At 44.0% G+C, this 20131-nt stretch overlaps 1 protein-coding gene across 1 annotated transcript in view; it reads right to left on the reverse strand.

The window, feature by feature from the left end:
• Window positions 1-20131, reverse strand: part of LOC110534335 (F-box only protein 41) — an 89416-nt gene that overhangs the window by 32696 nt on the left and 36589 nt on the right. Inside the window, 1 exon segment of the mRNA XM_090187188.1 lies at window positions 4998-5214. Within this exon segment, the coding sequence (XP_090043314.1) occupies window positions 4998-5214 (217 nt within the window).

Consider the following 20131-nt stretch of genomic DNA (forward strand, 5'->3'; position numbering starts at 1 on the left):
TAGATTCCTCCCCAACTCTCTCGCTCTTCTCCTCCCTTCAAGCAAATTCCCCACAGGGGCTTCCCAAATATCTCAGATGTACTGAGGTGTGTGTGACACACACACAGAAAATCCTGTCTGGGCCCAGCGCCAGTGGAAACAGACCAGGGAGGAAGCAGGCAAACACCCATCCATCTATCTCAGAGAGAGAGAGAGAGACACAGAGAGAGAGAGAGAGACAGAGAGAGACAGAGAGAGAGAGAGACAGAGAGAGACAGAGAGACAGAGAGAGAGAGACATAGAGAGAGACACAGGGAGAGACACAGAGAGAGACAGAGAGAGAGACAGAGAGAGAGACAGAGAGAGAGAGAGAGAGAGAGAGAGACAGAGAGAGAGACAGAGAGAGAGAGACATAGAGAGAGACACAGGGAGAGACACAGAGAGAGACAGAGAGAGAGACAGAGAGAGAGACAGAGAGAGAGAGAGAGAGAGAGAGAGACAGAGAGAGAGACAGAGAGAGAGAGAGAGACAGAGAGAGACACAGAGAGAGACAGACAGAGAGACAGACAGAGAGACAGAGAGAGAGACAGAGAGAGAGACAGAGACAGATACAGAGATTGAGACAGAGACAGATACAGAGACAGATACAGAGACAGACAGACAGACAGAGACACAGAGAGAGAGACAGAGAGAGAGACAGAGAGAGAGACAGAGAGAGAGACAGAGAGAGAGACAGACAGACAGACAGAGACACAGAGAGAGAGAGAGACAGAGACACAGAGAGAGGAGGGGAAAGTGAGCAATGGCAGAGAGGATGGCCAATGTGCAGTACCTTTCTGGTGTCCGTAGCATGCCAAATGTCCTATAATATAATAATACAGAATGCTGAAAACAACGACTCATAAGCACAAGAAGACAAACAAGATGACTACTGTGGATACAAATCAAGTCTCAAAAGCATCATAACACTGCTGCACATCGCTGTCTAACAGCCTCTTAACACAGATGAAGTGCAAGCCCTGTAAAATGTTGACAATTTAGCCACTCAATTGAGCACTAATGGAGACTGGTGGGGGGGGGGGGGGGGGGGGGGTGTCCGCATCCCAAAATGGAGCCCTATTCCCTATATAGTGCACTCGTTTTGACCAGGTCCACATGGCTCTGATCAAAAGTAGGGCACTATGTCGGGAATAGGGTGCCATTTGGGACACATCCTAGCTGGGCTACATCAGGCTGGGTAATGAATGAGCCTGATGGGATGCAGGTTGTGCATGGTAAATGGTAAATGGTGGGGAATTTGGCCGGCGTGGGAAACACATTCACTTAACTCCGTCAACTGTGGGAGAGGTCAGAGATGGGAGCGATACGGGGAGGGAAGAGTAGAACGTGGTATCTAAGATGAATCAGAGACAAACTACTGCGCTATCACCTGACCTGGACAACTTGAGCAAGTAGAGCCACTGGTGTGTCTCCATGGAAACGATAGATGGAAGGAAAATGGATAGAAACTGGCCATCTATTTCTCGCTAACAACACTTGGATAAAAAAAATTAAAACATTTTAGATTGGAAATGGAAGGGGAGAGTTTAGTCAAATGTATCATGATGTTTACTTTGTTTCGGTCTATAATATGGCGGCATATGGAACCTGCTGGAATGTCACCATTGCCTCCTCTGTATGGATGTTTTCTGCATGTAACCAATAACAACGCAATATTTTAGATTTCAGATCCTATCTAAGGGCATGAGGAAATTCTGGTACCCAGATACCAAGTGAGTCAGACACCACTGATTCCTGGAATCAAAATACTTGATCATCAGCTAAAAGCTATTTAGCATTTCAATTAAAGCCGGGTGCATCTCTCTGCCAACAACAGTAAATGACTAACACCTGGACAACCACTTATACCTCCGAGGTAAATGAAGACATACAGTGCCTTGCGAAAGTATTCGGCCCCCTTGAACTTTGCGACCTTTTGCCACATTTCAGGCTTCAAACATAAAGATATAAAACTGTATTTTTTTGTGAAGAATCAACAACAAGTGGGACACAATCATGAAGTGGAATGACATTTATTGGATATTTCAAACTTTTTTAACAAAAAACTGAAAAATTGGGCGTGCAAAATTATTCAGCCCCTTTACTTTCAGTGCAGCAAACTCTCTCCAGAAGTTCAGTGAGGATCTCTGAATGATCCAATGTTGACCTAAATGACTAATGATGATAAATACAATCCACCTGTGTGTAATCAAGTCTCCGTATAAATGCACCTGCACTGTGATAGTCTCAGAGGTCCGTTAAAAGCGCAGAGAGCATCATGAAGAACAAGGAACACACCAGGCAGGCCCGAGATACTGTTGTGAAGAAGTTTAAAGCCGGATTTGGATACAAAAAGATTTCCCAAGCTTTAAACATCCCAAGGAGCACTGTGCAAGCGATAATATTGAAATGGAAGGAGTATCAGACCACTGCAAATCTACCAAGACCTGGCCATCCCTCTAAACTTTCAGCTCATACAAGGAGAAGACTGATCAGAGATGCAGCCAAGAGGCCCATGATCACTCTGGATGAACTGCAGAGATCTACAGCTGAGGTGGGAGACTCTGTCCATAGGACAACAAATCAGTCGTATATTGCACAAATCTGGCCTTTATGGAAGAGTGGCAAGAAGAAAGCCATTTCTTAAAGATATCCATAAAAAGTATTGTTTAAAGTTTGCCACAAGCCACCTGGGAGACACACCAAACATGTGGAAGAAGGTGCTCTGGTCAGATGAAACCAAAATTGAACTTTTTGGCAACAATGCAAAACGTTATGTTTGGCGTAAAAGCAACACAGCTGAACACACCATCCCCACTGTCAAACATGGTGGTGGCAGCATCATGGTTTGGGCCTGCTTTTCTTCAGCAGGGACAGGGAAGATGGTTCAAATTGATGGGAAGATGGATGGAGCCAAATACAGGACCATTCTGGAAGAAAACCCGATGGAGTCTGCAAAAGACCTGAGACTGGGACGGAGATTTGTCTTCCAACAAGACAATGATCCAAAACATAAAGCAAAATCTACGATGGAATGGTTCAAAAATAAACATATCCAGGTGTTAGAATGGCCAAGTCAAAGTCCAGACCTGAATCCAATCGAGAATCTGTGGAAAGAACTGAAAACTGCTGTTCACAAATGCTCTCCATCCAACCTCACTGAGCTCGAGCTGTTTTGCAAGGAGGAATGGGAAAAAATGTCAGTCTCTCGATGTGCAAAACTGATAGAGACATACCCCAAGCGACTTACAGCTGTAATCGCAGCAAAAGGAGGCGCTACAAAGTATCAACTTAGGGGGGCTGAATAATTTTGCACGCCCAATTTTTCAGTTTTTGATTTGTTAAAAAAGTTTGAAATATCCAATAAATGTCGTTCCACTTCATGATTGTGTCCCACTTGTTGTTGATTCTTCACAAAAAAATACAGTTTTATATATTTATGTTTGAAGCCTGAAATGTGGCAAAAGGTCGCAATGTTCAAGGGGGCCGAATACTTTTGCAATGCACTGTAGAGTGGTGACATGACCAGCGGCCACACACACACACACCTCCTCCTTCGCTGTCCAATTCCGCTATTCACAGTCCAGCGCTCTCCCATTCTGTTTAATAAATATTTCACACATTCCCTAAATCGGCCCAGATCAAATTAAAAAGCAAAACTGTGATGAGTCTTATCAACACGCCCACCTTGCCTGTTTCTAATAGCCCAAGTGATAAGATGCATCCCGTTCATCTACACAGTGCACGGCTTTTGACTGGGGCCCATAGAGCTCAGGTCAAAAGTAGTGCACTACGCAGGGAATAAGATGCCATTTGGATCTCAGACATCCACGTGCTAGGTTAGATTGTCCGACTGTCTTCATGTCACTCCAAAATCATTTTTCTTTTCGTCACTAATCATTTAAATTATACCAATATCACCCCCCCCCCCCCCCCCCCCCAAAAAAAAAGACCCCATTCAGTTGGACTGGAACTGTGACTTACGTCATGTCGAGTAACGACGCAGGACTATATTAAGGAATGCACAACACGGGAGGGTGGTGGACGCTTCATTGGGGAGGACGGGCTCGTGGTAACGGCTGCAGTGGAAAGGTGTCAAATACATCAAACATGGTTTCAATGTGTTTGATGCCAGTCCATTCGCTCCGTTCCAGCCATTGTTACGTGCCGTCCTCCCCTCCGCAGCCTCCTGTGATGTACAGCTGTTCAACTCAGTAAAAACACACACACGCAGTACATGCACACTGTCGATTAATCAGATACCCAGTTTACTTGACCAAGCGCTCTCTGGCTTATGCGAGTCCATCCTGGTTTTGTCCTGTGAGTCTACAGTCAATAAACCCAATGCCTATTCCTTATTCAAGTGAAAAGGCTACTTGGACGAGTTGACACTGACATCTGTTCCCCCAGACAGCTTCGTAGGCAGCGACGGATTTGACTTCCCCTATTGGCTGTCCTGGAAGTGTCTAATTTGTGGCGATGCCATTGGCCCTGGTCTAATTCCATGAAGATGCATCCTTCCTTTGTCGCTTTGGAGTTATGGGAGTTAACAGATGCTTCGACCACAATAGATTGCCCTTGATTATTTCACATCAAGGAAGGGGAGTTTTTAAACAGGGACATTATCTGAGCTCCTATCTGGCACAGATCTAGAAGAATCAGCTTACCTTTCCAACATTAACCATTAGGTATACACATACAAATCTGACCTCAGATCAGTATCTAGGTCAACTTCTCCTCCACTCCAGATCACCAGAAACAATCTAGGATCTGTTTACCTTTCCCAACTCTTAACCATTAGGCTCCCCTTGCACACATCTGACTTTGTTTGTCTACTACACGGCCAACTTCCTCTCTCCACTCCAGATCATCTGGCATTTGTTGCCCTTTTGGAGCCTGGCAGGCTACGGATCTAGAGAAATCAGCTTACCGTAACCGTTTGTGTAATCAAAAGCAAAACTGGTCTTGGATCAGCTCACCTGGCGTCCATTGTTGGAGCCCTTGTTGGAGCCGGGCAGGCTGCAGCGTCCCATGCTGCCGTTGGGCGTGGTCCCACAGCTGCTGATGATCTGCAGCTGTTTCTCGGCGCGGTCGGCACGGTCCAGGAGCTCCTCGATGAACTGCTGCAGGCGCACCTTGGCGTTGGCCTCCCGCGCCGCCGTCTCCTGGAGGAACTGGTCTATCTGGGTTACCTCCCTGGTGAATCGGGAGGAGAGGAGACCGATGATTACTGGCGTGCATAAACACACAGAGGTTACCTCTCAAAAAGCACACACACAACAAAATTGTAAAGTGTTGGTCCCATATTGTAAAGTGTAGATCCCAGAGATGTTCCAATACGCAAAAAAAAACATATTTCTCTCATGTTTTGAGCACAAATGTGTTTATATCCCTGTTAGTGAGCATTTCTCCTTTGCCAAGTTAATCCATCCACCTGACAGGTGTGGCATATCAAGAAGCTGATTAAACAGCACGATCATTACACAGGTGCACCTTGTGCTAGGGACAATATAATGACACTCTAAAATGTGCAGTTTTGTCACACAACACAATGCCACAGATGTCTAAAGTTTTGAAGGAGCATGCAATTGGCATGCTGACTGCAGGAATGTCCACTAGAGTGGTTTCCAGAGAATTGAACGTCCGTTTCTCTACTGTTGTTTTAGAGAACAACGCCAGCCCAGGACCTCCACATCCGGCTTCTTCACCTTCGGGATCATCTAAGACCAGCCACCCAGACAGCTGATGAAACTGAGGATTACTTCTGTCTGTAATAAAGCTCTTTTGTGGGGAAAAACGTATTCTGATTGACTGGGCCTGGCTCCCCAGTGGGTACACTCCTGCCCAGTCATGTGAAATCCATAGATTAGGGCCTAATGACTTTATTTAAAAATCAACTGATTTCCTTATATGAACTTTAACTCAGTAAAATCGTTGAAATTGTGACATGTTGCGTTTATATCTTTGTTCAGTATAGTTGCGCTAAATTTGACCAGAGCCATATAGGCTCAGCAGTCATGGACTGGAGAGACACAGAATGGTTTGAATACACACACCAACTCCCCTGTGTGTGTAACAATGCAACCTCATGAAATGTAGATAGATGTCTGGACACTGATAAATGGTCCTGCAGTTTACTGGGCAACAATAAGCAATATTAACAGCAATATTAACTGTTGCAGTTGCATTTAAGTAATAACGCCAGAGAAGTCGGTATTTGGAGGATATTGGTACGAAGTCGAGGGCCGCCAAACCATGCCAATATATCCTCCAACCACCGGCTTTCGAGGGTGTTATCACGTTTATACAACTGGTTACCAACAGATTTAAATAACGAGCCATTCGTTCTAATGTTTCGTTGCCATTCTGCCTGGCAACGTTCTTATCCCTTGGTTCGTAGCTAGCCAACTGTGGCTAACACAGTCACGTCAAACAGGGCGGACGGAACAACAGCCAAGTAGCTGCATTTGCGTTTGTTTAAATCTGTTTTCTAGTGACGTTTATTTGTCGTGACGTTCACAATGAGCTACTGATGAGCGATTTCATATGGAATAGAAAATGTGCTCTCTCATCAGGACAATGTTCAGAGGAGCTAGCCAACTACACAGCTAACACAATCACTTCAAACTGAAGCTGGAAATAAAGCAAACTACAGTAGCTCTTTTGATATTTCTTTGCATAAATCCATAAATATTATGCAGATTCATGACTTTCGACTGGCTGAGATAAGATGTCTCGTCCTGACACGGTAATCCTGAAATGGGACACCGGAGATCAAATTTCAATATTGAAAAAGGTCGGAGAGACAGACAGCAAGGTTTATACAAATCTCTGCTGTTGCAAACCAAATGCTAGTCTAAAAGAAAGGGGACATGTCTAGATTATTTCTTACAGTGGAGATCAAGTTTATAAATTGCCTGGTTGGGCTGATGAGTGGATTACGTCATAGCTTTAGCCGGTGGTCACTTGTGGAATAGACACCGGCTGGAATGCGGTTTTAACCAATTAGCAACCAGGATTAGACCCACCCGTTGCATAATTCATGAATTTATAAACTGCAGGTTATTGGATGCGAATAAACTACATTTGCAACTAACTGGGCGACCTAACTCCCTAGGAACATATGGGAAGAATGGGTGGTTTGGGGAATACAACAAAACAAACACACCCCACTTCTAACGGGAGGACAGAAACCAGATGGATAGGTTCACACATACCAGACCTGGGTCAAATACATCATGTAAAATACTGCACTTGACTTGGACCCAATAGAACACACAGTAAAGTGGAGCTGGACATGAAGATTTGTGCCATCTTTAACACAGTCACAAAGAGATACAAGACAGTTGAATGTCACAGAATCTCCTGCTGAGGTGCCACAGACATGTCTGGACTGTTAAATGCCATCGATATCTCACCCCCCCCCCCCCCCCCCCCTCGATATCACCCCCCGGGACCATTCAACAAGGTGACCCATGGGTAGAATCATTTACTCCCACAATAGCGTTATATGGACACTGATGAATCTAATTATAGGATCATATCAAGTACCGTAAGTGAGACCTTCTGGAAGCACACACATACCAGGGGGTAATGTTGACCTTAAGGTACTGTCTCTTCAAAACACACATACACACACACACACACACACACACAGGAGCCGACTGATTAATGCTATCGCCCTCACTGTCCCAGTTTTATACATACATTAAGTTTTATTTCCACACAGATACTGTATCACAGCTGAATCTTTTTCATATTCTGCTTCTCCTCTCTCACGCAGTCTTTTTTTTCTCTCCCCGCACTTCTCACTCTCACTTCCTCCTTCGGGGAGTGAAACAAGCGGTTTTCCCTTCCCTCATCTCGGTGGTGTGTGTGTGTGTGCGCGTCTGCATATACCACATCTCTGTCCTTTGAAACACCTGCAGCCGCTCCTGTCCAAACAATCTCCTCAGAAAATCCAAACAAGACACACACAAAAAGGTCCCACTACCGCTGGGCTTTGTCGTTGGTTTTTACGGGAGCAAAAGTAACTACTGTCTGAAGGTTAACGTTGCACGCTCCAGTTATGAATGCATCCCAAATGGCAGTCCAAACCCATAATAGCGCACTACATTTTGACCAGGGCCCACAGAGCTGAATAGGGTGCCATTTGTGATGCAGATTTGCCTGCATTTCCACCGCTATTGACAGTGTTCCGTGAAACCGGCACATGGACAATAACGGTCATGTAAAACGTTCTATAAAAAAAAGGTGTGACCACCCTCCCACTCTGTCTGCCGAATTCTCTTTGCTCCCGTTTTCCTTATTAGGATGTCGGTGGGCGGAGCCGGGAGGGTCGTCAGCGAAATGGGACACACCTGGGCGCGGGTGTGTCCCGGGGATAAATACACCGAGGAGACGCAGACACACCGTCTTCTGGTTGTGGTAATTTGGGTCTTCCTGTTCATTTGTTTCGGCACCTCTCAACACCCCTCATTATCACCATCTGTGCATGCATCCACTCACACTACTGACTGCACAATCCATTGTTACTTGTATATAGTTTACTTTATTTAGTAAATATGGGTTTGTTATTCCTCTCCCTCCTGTGTTGTCTTCCTCTTTCTTACGGGCTGTGAGCCGGTTCGTAAACAAAAGGAAGAGGCTAGACTTGAGAGATGTTTGGCATCTGGTGAAATTAAGTGTCTGTCTTTGGGGCAAAGACATTCCAAAATGAGATTATTCAGATTAGGGTTAGAAGAAGTGTTTGATCAACATGAAAGACGGGGTTATCAAATGGGTGTGGAAATATATAGAGGTGATAAAGCTGAATCAAATGAATGTTTACACACACACACACAGCGCAGTAGTTTGAGGTTTGACAATAGCATCTTTTTTTTTTTACCTTTATTTAACTAGGCAAGTCTGTTAAGAACAAATTCTTATTTTCAATGATGGCCTAGGAACAGTGGGTAAACTGCCTTGTTCAGGGGCAGAAAGACAGATTTTTACCTTGTCAGCATGATGAGGTTAGAGCTCATCTCAGGGTTGTCGTGTATATTTTAATCAAACTTCCAACCCGCTTTTGGAGACATTACTTCTACTCATCTCATTCATGCTGAGCAGGATAGAAAAGCTAATGAGTGACTCTTCAACTAGCCCAGAGAGGATTAACATTTTCCCTGTTGCTAAAATGGCTCCAGTCACAATACGAGCTTCTCTCTCCCCCTCTTCATTTCTCACCCTCCCTCCCTCCCTCCTTTTCTCTCTCCCTCTCACTTTCCCTCTGAATCGACAGGCACGAATGCAATCTCACACCTGCCATTTTGTATACCTATGGTTTGTGTAGGAGTGCATTTATGTTGTGTTCCAACAGCTTTCTGATGATTCATCTTCGCTCCCCGTTTGTGTGCGTGTGTGTGTGTGCGTGTGTATATATATATATATATATATATATATATATATATATATATATATATATATATATATTTTTTTTTTTCACACTGTCTGCTTCTGTTTTCAGTGTCACAGCTAAAGCGATCAGGAGTCAGGCCTGCCATCACAGTCACCACCATTCTCCCTTACCTCCAGGCAGTGGGAGGACGTGTCAATAGGGGTACACACACGCGCACACACACACACACACACACACACACACACACACAAAATAGGATTTCAGCAGCCACCCTCAAAAACATCAAAGAGGAGGTCAATTTCAACACATAACAGATACAGGAGTCGAAGTGGCTGAAGCATATTTTCCTCTATATTATGGGATGTGACGGGCTTCATCAAAGGAAAAGTGCACTACTTTTAACAGGGCCCAGGGCAAAAGTAGTGTGCTATGAAGGGAATAGGGTGCCATTTGGGACATAGACAGAGAACAGAGGGTGACGGAGAGGTTGCTAAATATATACACGAATATATAATAATAATGAATAATCTGGTTTACACTGAGAATTGAATCCCCACTTAGAAAGTGCTGTAGGATTGTGGGTAGTCGGGGTAGTGAGTATCACAATGTCTCCCCAACCTGGGAAAAACACACGCGGCCCAAATCCAACCCCATTCCGTGTATATAGTGTTCTATTTTTGTACTATGTAGAGAATAGGGTGCCATTTTGTCCCAGAAACACAGACTGGTAGTAGAGGATTGGATTATACTGTTGAAGAATTGGTATTCATGATACATTGATCCAAAGATGATCGCCTTTACATTTATTTTTGTTGGAATATATTGCATCTGTCTTTTTGAGTAGCCTTTTCTACGCACTTCATCTGGATATTCAAATCGTTGTTGTTGTTTTTTTAAATACACTAGACCGACATGAAAAATATTTCTAAAAATGACAGTCATTTGAAGGAATAGAAAAATAGAAATAGAAAAATAGAAAAATCTCTTTTGCAAAAGATACCGGTGCTTGAATGGTTGCAGTGAATACTTATTTGTAGTGGTCTGGTAGGTTGGAGGGACTTTGGAGGGGCACGCACACACACACCCCATCCAGTCTAGAGCAGACCCACCTGGGTGAGTAGAGGGAAGGAGAGGAGCGTGACCACAGATTGGATTAGAGGTGTGTGTTTGACTGATTGTACCAGTGGACGTGCGTTCGACATGTACAGTAAGTGCGCTACACAGCTGATTCGAATAATCAACTAATCATCAAGCTTTGATCGTTTGAAATCAGCTGTGTAGCGTCAGGAAAAAAAAAAGAAGAAAAAAAAAATGCACCCTTTAGGGTCACGAGGACCGAGTTTAGGGAACGCTGATCTAATGCGTGTGCTCCTGCAACCTGGCCTCTGCAGCTATTATCCCACCAGATAGGTTTCACAAAAGAGCAGCAAGGCATTCATCCATGACAGAGCCATCGTCCAGGAGTGCGTACACGTGTGTGTGTGTGTGTGTGTACACCGGAGTATCAAACCGCTGAGGATCCATGTTTCCTGTATTTCACATGGCTGATGGCTCCTGGTTATTAACTAGCCACATCCAATACAGAGAGACACTCGTTCGAAGTCTTAGGGGCTAAACACGTCTGGGAAGAAAATGTGCTCGCAAATGTAATGCTGGAGAATATGATAAGAGTACAGTCAGCCGGATGACGTCGAGGTTTTTTCTAAAGCGTTATCGTTTTTGATGAAGATAAAAGGGACAGAAAAACGGGACTGCAACACTTCTGCCCAGCTCACTGTTAAATGCATCTCAGTCCACGCTGGATCAAACTGGCAAGGCTCAAATAAGACCTGGGGCTAGAGAGAGATACGCCAGTCCTCTGGGAGTGGAGGGCTAAGGACATGCAAAACTGAAAAGCCTCGCTCTTCTCCCGCTCTCCCCAGAAGTGTTGGGTTAATGCACTATACCACCAGACTGGCGGACGGACGGCTCACTCTGCATAACTGAAACTGAGTTTGATATTAGAGGAGGGGAAGAGGGAGGGTTTAAAGAGACACACACAGAAACCTGCAGAAAGAGAGAAAGACGTACCAAAAGAGACACAGCAGGAAATCAAAAGAGCCAATAGGAAGAAGCAAGAGAGGAGACAGACAGACCGACACATCTCAGTAGGACATATACACGTGATGTGTCGGTTTCCTGTTGTCAACCTTAATTTTTTTTTTTAAAACACACCGCTCTCTAGGCGTGACTCATCGTCTCCTTCCAAAACTAGCACCTCCAGACAGGGGGAACAAGTCGACAAATAAGCCCACATGTTCACACAGGCACTGGGGGAGTTGAAAACCAGGTCTCCTAAAGTCTTTCCTGGGTCTTACTGTACTGGGACACTAGGCCGTGTGTGTGTGTACACGTTTTACCAGAAGTCCTCTCAAGAAAAGTAACCCAACTAAAATTCACAAATATAGTAAGACATAGCGGTGTGTGTGTGTGTGTGTGTCTGACTGGCACAGACCTAGACAAGACATTGAGGGTGAAGTAGTACCAGACCACCTGTTTACAGGTTGGTAGGATGGCGCTACAGAGGACAGAGCTTCCGTGAATCCATGCTCTCTGTTCCTCACCCGTCCTTTCCTCTTCCATATGCTCTACCCGCACACACCTGCCTCCCACACTCAGTTTCCCCATGCAGTATATACACCATATAAATAGACTTCCATAAGGAACACCGTGTCTCAGGTGGCTCGTCCTCTAGTGACACCTCTCTGGTTATCCACACTACAAAGCAGATAAAAAGGCATGTCAGAGACATTCATATGGAGGGGAACTGAAAATGTGTGTAATTGCATCTCGACAGTGTTCGCGCCCCAAATGACAGCATTATTCCCTTCATAGTGCATTACTTTTGACCAGGGCCCATAGAAGTGCACTATAAAATGGAATAATGGTGCCATAGAGTACCAGAATATGAGTCATAATACCCATAAAACCTAGCAGTCAAACAGGGAAATGGTTCCAAATCGTTTTTTCCCCACCATTTTTAGAAACACTTCAAATAAGGGATGTGTTTCATGTAGGCTTACCCTGGCGTAACGTTTTGATGGCTGTGTAAATCTCTCAGACATGGTGACTTATCAATATACAGTGCCTTCGGAAAGTATTCAGACCCCTTGACCTTTTCCATTTTGTTACATTACAGCTTTATTATCAAATGGATTTTTAAAAATTGAAAAAATCTGAAATCTACACAAAATACCATAATGACAAAGAAAACAGTTTATACATTTTTTCAAATTTTTCAAAAAACAGAAAAAAAATGTACAAAAGTTCTCAGATCCTTTGCGGTGACACTCGAAATTGAATTGACCTCCGGTGCATCCGGTTTCCATTGATCATCCTTGATATGTTTCTACAACTTGGAGTCCACATGTGGTAAATTCAATTGAATGGACATGATTTGGAAAGACATAAACCTGTCTATATAAAAAGGTCCCATACTTGTCAGTGCATGTCACAGCAAAAAGAAAGCCATGAGGCCAAAATAATTGTCCGTAGAGCTCAGAGACAGGATTGTGTCGAAGGCACAGATCTGGGGAAGGGTACCAAAACATTTCTGTAGCATTGAACCACCAAGACTCTTCCTAGAGCTGGACACCCAGCAAAACTGAGCAATCGGAGGAGAAGGGCCTTGGTCAGGGAGGTGACCAAGAACCTGATGGTCACAGACAGCGCTCTAGAGTTCCTCTGTGGAGATGGGAGAACCTTCCAGAAGGACAACCTTCTCTGCAGCACTCCACCAATCAGGCCTTTATGGTAGAGTGGCCAGACAGAAGCCACTCTTCAGTAAAAGACACATGACAGCCTGCTTGGAGTTTGCCAAAAGGCACCTAAAGACTCTCAGACCATGAGAAACAAGGTTCTCTGGTCCGATGAAAGCAAGATCGAACTCTTTGACCTGAATGCTAAGCATCATGTCTGGAGGAAACCTGGCACAATCCCTACGGTGAAGCATGATGATGGCATCGTCATACTGTGGGGATGTTTTTCAGTGGCAGGGACAGATCAACGGAACAAAGTACAAAGAGATCCTTGATAAAAACCTGATCCAGAGCGCTCAGGACCTCAGACTGGGGCGAAGGTTCACCTTCCAACAGGACAATGACCCTAAGCACACAGCCAAAACAACACAGGAGTGGCTTCAGGACAAGTCTCTGAATGTCCTTGAGTGGCCCAGCCAGAGCCCGGAATTGAACCCGATCGAACATCTCTGGGGACCTGAAAATAGCTGTGCGGCAACGCTCCCCATCCAACCTGACAGAGCTTGAGAGGATCTGCAGAGAAGAATAGGAGAAACTCCCCAAATACAGGTGTGCCAAACTTGTAGCGTCATACCCAAGGAGACTAGAGTCTGTAATCGCTGCCAAAAAGTGCTTCAACAAAGTACTGAGTAAAGTGTCTGAATACTTATGTAAATGTGATCAGTTTTTATTTTTAATACTTTTGCAAAAATGTCTAAAAACCTGTTTTTGCTTTGTCATTATGGGGTAGTGTGTGTAGATGGATTCGTTTTTTCTGTTATCAATTTTAGAATAAGGTTGTAACGTAATAAAATGTGTGAAAAGTCAAGGGGTCTGAAATCTATATTTACCCCCCCCAAAATTAAATGCTAATTAGCTGCTAAAGAACTACAAATCCCATGATGATCTGGATGAAAGTGCCAATTCGAGGCAAAAGTAAGAATCTCTGGATTAACCATCTAATGTAAGCTAAATGTAGTAATGAATAAATTGGCTGCATTTCTGTAAATGTACCTGTTAGCAAACGGTGCTAGAGATTACGTGCAGGAGCTTGCAGGGATTTGTAGTCTTCGATGTCTACTTATATTAATTAGCATGTTCAAATCTGATAGTAAATAGTCACTTTGTCCGAGAGAGATTTACGTGGTTATGAAAATGGCACGCCAGGGTAAACCTACACGAAACACAGCCCTTATTTGAAGTGTTTCTAAAATGTATGGTGGAAAAACAATTTCCCTGTTTGATCGCTAGGTTTTATGGGTAGTATGACACCTCCACTGTGGGGCTCTATTTGGGATGCAGGATCTGTCTCACCATGCTAGGATGAAAGGGCACTGTGCGGCTGATATAATGCTATCGGGTGCTAGTTTCAGGGTCAGATACAGACCAATTTCATGTTGCCTTTCATACAGGGGTGCAAATCTCGACTGCAGAAGTCAATCTGCTTCAGCAAGAGAGAATGATAATTTAGGGCGCTGGTCAAAAGTGCACTACAGTTGGTAGAGCATGGCGCTTGCAACACCAGGGTTGTGGGTTCAATTCCCACGGGGGACCAGTAGAAAAAGTACAAAAATGTAGGCACTCACTACTGCAAGTCGCTCTGTATAAGAGTGTCTGCTAAATGTCATAAAATGTAAAGAGGGAATCGGGTGCAACTTGGGATGCATCCTGATTATCTCTAAATAAAATGGAAGGCATGATTAGGACGGTCTTTTAAATGGAAATACAATTTGCAAGATTTGCGTTCTTCACATGTATACTAATATAGATATACACTGAGTGTACAAAACATTATGAACCCCTGCTCTTTCCATGACATTGATTGACCAGGTAAATCCAGGTGAAAGCTATGATCCCTTATTGATGTCACCTGTTAAATCCATTTCAATCAGTGTTGCTGAAGGGGAGGTGAAAAGTTAAAGATGGATTTTTAAGCCTGGAATGAGCAAAACAAAATATTTAAGTGTCCTTGAACGGGGTATGGTGGTAGGTGCCAGGGCACACCGGTTTAAGTGTGTCGAACTGAAAAGCTACTGCGTTTTTCACACTCAACAGTTTCCTGTGGGCATCAAGAATGGTCCACCACCCAAAGGACACCCAGCCAATTTGGCACAACTGTGGGACGCATTGGAGTCAACATGGGCTGGCATCGCTATGGCACGCTTTCGACACCTTAAAGAGTCCATGCCCCGAAAAATTGAGGCTGTTCTGAGGGCAAAGGGGGGTGCAACTCAATATTCCTAATGTTCTACACACTCAGTGTATCTATTGAACTACTATGTGTTTAGCATTGCAGGGACCAAGATGAAAAATGAAATGTATCGGAAAGGATCGAGTGGGAGTATGTCACATGCTAATGTAAAGGACGTCACAATGCTTCTTAGCGAGTACCACTTCCTCCCGATTCGGCTCACACCGAGGCTCAAACCCAGGACCTCTGCCCTGCTAGTGCACGTGACCTCCCTCCTGAAGCGTCTTACCATTTGGTGCTACACGAAAAGCTAGATGTAAAGTGGCGCAAGGGGCGACACAAAGCTGAGGAGGACGTGTCGCACACCCCCATATGCTACTAACAGGACGATTTCAGACAGGGTACAAATGCCTAATTAGTAATCATAGGATGTAAATGAATGTTTTGGTAATCAATGAGGTGAGCAGAGGACCAGGGAGGCCGGGACTAATGAGAATTAGACTTTGCTCATAAATCCGCTGCTAAATCACCTCCGGTTAAGTGGATGGGTGTCCAGTAGGGTCCAAGCCAGGCACCCTAAACTGTTATCACCTAGCTTATTACAATGCGGCTCACTGAATGCTAATCATTCCCTTTGCTGACCTACAGAAGGCAATTAGCCTGAATTGTAGCATTAGCATATTAGCTAACGATGCTAGCATGGACAGCAGCGCATTGTATTGGAAAATGATAATCATCATGCTAACACAATGATGGAGTGGAAGGCAAAAGGATATTCCAGGGAGCATATTTCAACAGTGCTTTCTAAAGGAGATCATGGTATGCTATGACGTTGTGACATGAAAAGAGTGTCATGCTGACTGAAGAATAATGATCCCGAGGAAGAGGGGAAGCGGGGAGGGCCAAGAAGGACAAAGGGATGAAAGCAGATAGAAATGTAATAGTCGCCAAACGATAATGATCTAAACTACTGCTGTTCATGGATATAAAGATAGGGGAAATATACATGAACAGGATCTAGTATCTATCCATCTAGGGCTAATGACCATGATAAGAGGGGCTAATGAATAGTCACACTAGCTTACAGCCAGCCACCGTCACTTGAGATGAGACAGACAGAGGGGCCATGTCCCAAATTACAACCTATTCCTTATTTAGTGTACTCTTTTTTTTTACTAGGACCCTTGGGGGTCTGCATAGGGAATAGGGTGCCATTTGGGACGCACCCCTGACTCGCTCTGTACACCCAAGGGTCCAGCAAGTCACAACAGCCACGATGAATAAGACACGGTCGGCATTCCAAATGGCATCCTATTCCCTATATATTGCACTACTTTTGACCAGACCCCTAAGGACCCTGGTCAAATATAGTGCCCTCAATAGGGTGCCACTTAGGACACAGTCATGATCTTCTAAAGTGGTCCTGTTCATATGTTAATTATCATCACCGTATTTCATAGTTGTCATGATCACCGGTTATTAATTCAATATTATACAGCATTAATATTCATGGAGTGAAATAATTCATTAAAAGCCATGCATGACAGACAGATAGAAAATACCTTTTATTAATAGTTGCTTTGTGTCGCTCAGCCAAGTGACAAGCGCTTATTATGGATTCTACTTAGTCACCTGGATGGGACTAAGTAGATGTGATTTTTTTATGTACACACACGCATATGCATGGAACAAATGCTTACACACTACACACACACACACATATATATATATATTTTACACACACACACACACACACACACACACACACGTTTGTACACATGATCTATTGAATAATACTGAACCGTGAGAGAGAACATGTGGTACAGAGGGAAGGAGGGAGACAAAGAAAGAGAGAAGCAGCAGCCTGTCAAGGGTGAGGTGAGAAGAGAGCACTAGAATAAAGGAGAGGCAGTGAAAGAGACAGTGAGCGACAGATGTAGGAGGAGACAAGCTAGAGAATAGAGGGTGCACGAGACCCAGGTAGCAACGAAGGACAAAAAAAAAAGAAAATAACAAAAATGAGTATGCCTTGATCATGTTGATGAAGCTCATCGACCTGTTTTCAAAGCCTTCTCTCCCTGAGGTCCTTCATTTCCAAGAAACCCTAATCCAGGTCCCGGTGCTCTACTATTGGATTGAGTGAATTTAATTTATTTTTTATTTTTTATGTAGCCTACCAATCCCAAAGGACAAAACACATCGTGCCCACAAATGGTTAAAAGCAACGGTTAGCCGTCCTATCACCTCTGAGTAGAAATGTCAGCCATCATTTTCTACTAATTTCCCGTCGATACAACATATAGAATCGTCACCGTATGTCGACACCCCGCAGGTTATCGCTAACACCTGCTGCTTTTAGACGTGAGTCTATGCGATACATTTTGTCGTATAGAATGTCATCCTACGGTCAATAGTAGGGCCGGGTCAATACCAGTATCATGATACTCGTTAGTTCGTGGCAAGGAAACTTCTTTAGGAAAACAGTTCCTAATGTTGGAAACAAATATTGTAATTCCGAGTCAGATTTATCCATTTATCATCCAATCTATAGCAACACAATATTTTATATACAGCAGTTTTTTTAAAGGACTAGAGAGTTCTGTCTGCTTGGTGTTTTCATTTTTGCCATGGGAATCTTTTTTTCTATACTGGTATCATCACAGCCCTAGTCAATAGAATGCTTTGACAATTCTGTCAATGTCAAAATCAAAACTCTCCTTTCTACAGATTCGTTATATTCTCGAATGCTAAATAATGGCTAAGGGATAGCGGGACTTCCTTCTCTGCTTCTGTTTGAAGCCTTGGTCTAATGGTTATTTTATGGTCTTATCGGATCATGCTAATAAGGGTGAAGAAGAGGGGATATCAATGTATTCATCTGGTTTGAGTTTGCTCCTCTGATTCTGAAACATGGGGGGAGAAGGGGAAGACCTGATCTTAATCACCTGGTGATGGCAGTATTCACACATGCCATCTTGCAAGCTCACATCAACACCTAGAACCAAGACTTGAGCTAACGTCATTCCGACACGGTCAACCTAATTGGAGAGGTGTGTGTGTCTCTCCATTGCGCCTGTCCTCTTGCTCACGCTCTCTTCAATTGGTTTCTATGCCTCACTCACTCACTCACCTCTCCCTCTCCCCAAAGCCAAGGACCTGCAAATCAAACCCTCCATCATCTAAACTCGGGCCGGGGTTCATTATCAATCCCCTAACTTCCTGGTTTCTCCATATCTATGTTCAGGGCTGTAACATGCATTTCTCATAAAGTGACTTATTTCTGTGTCAGTGCCTTCGGTTGAGGTTTAAATTATTCATCTTTAAAAAGGAGTCTGTTAAAAAGGGGCAATCTAGGATTGGAACATTCATTTTTGGACTAGGCGCATAAGGTGAAATAACGCCACTGATCGTACCAGTGCATGTGTTATTGTTTTGCTGATGAAACGGAAGAGAAAAGCATCCAGCATTGTGGTATAGCAAAATGGAAGTACATTCTTTGCTGTTCTATCATGCGTGCAATGATGATAAGATGTAAGATATTCATTCTACATTCACATAGAATTTATGCTATTTACACACCACTTTAAATGTCAACCTTTTTTCCATATCATTAAGGAAAGCTTTTCCTCTCCCGTCAGTTGAGTGTGAGTCTCTCTCATTGGTGTGTGTGTGTCTCTCATTGGTGTGTGCGTGTATGCACGTGCATGTGTGTGAACCCACTGCTCTAAGACACTGGCTCCTCCCTACCCTGACAGTAATGCTTTGCATTCTGGGAATGCTGCCTCGCTTGGCGCAGAACGAACCTGTTTCCACAGTAGCATCACATCGGAGAGACATTGTAAGCCGCCCTCCTCCCTCCCACCCTCCCTCTTAAGGGAATGAGCATGGAATACGTTAGATGAAATACGGTACTGAAATTGCATCGCATTGAGAGTGGCCTTTTGATGTTCTCACTAGGGGCTCGGTCATTCACTCAGCCCACCCTGGCTGGGTGTGGGGCATAAATCACAGGGACAGTAGCGCTGACCATGTATGTATGCATACAAAATGATCAGTTTCTCTGGTTTTTATGTTTGGGTAAAATGAAAATGTTAGTTTTATTCTATAAAACTGACAACATTTCTCCCACATTCCAAATAAAAATGGTCATTTAGAGAAAATGACAACTGGTCAAAATAACAAAAAAGATCAGATCTCTAATAATGCAAAGAAAATAAAATCATATCCACCAGATTTCACAGTGGGTGCGAGACCTGGAGAGGCCTACAAGCCACAGTGTCTCGCAAACACAGTGAAATTTGGTGGAGGATCGGTGATGATCTGGGGGTGCTTCAGAAAGGCTGGAGTCGGGCAGATTTGTCTTTGTGAAGGACGCATGAATCAAGCCACGTACAAGGTTGTCCTGGAAGAAAACTTGCTTCCTTCTGCTCTGACAATGTTCCCCAACTCTGAGGATTGTTTTTTTCCCAGCAGGACAATGCTCCATGCCACACAGCCAGGTCAATCAAGGTGTGAATGGAGGACCACCAGATCAAGACCCTGTCATGGCCAAACCAATCTCCAGACCTGAACCCCGTTCAAAACCTCGAATTTGATCTAGAGGAAGATGGATGGTCAAAGCCGAGCTGCTTGAATTTTTCCGCCAGGAGTGGCATAAAGTCACCCAACATCAATGTGAAAGACTGGTGGAGAACATGCCAAGACGCATGAAAGCTGTGATCGATAAATCAGAGTTATTCCACCAAATAT

This window comes from Oncorhynchus mykiss, chromosome 10, assembly GCF_057628025.1.
Source record: "Oncorhynchus mykiss isolate SJ-2025 chromosome 10, ASM5762802v1, whole genome shotgun sequence".
Lineage (NCBI taxonomy): Eukaryota > Metazoa > Chordata > Actinopteri > Salmoniformes > Salmonidae > Oncorhynchus > Oncorhynchus mykiss.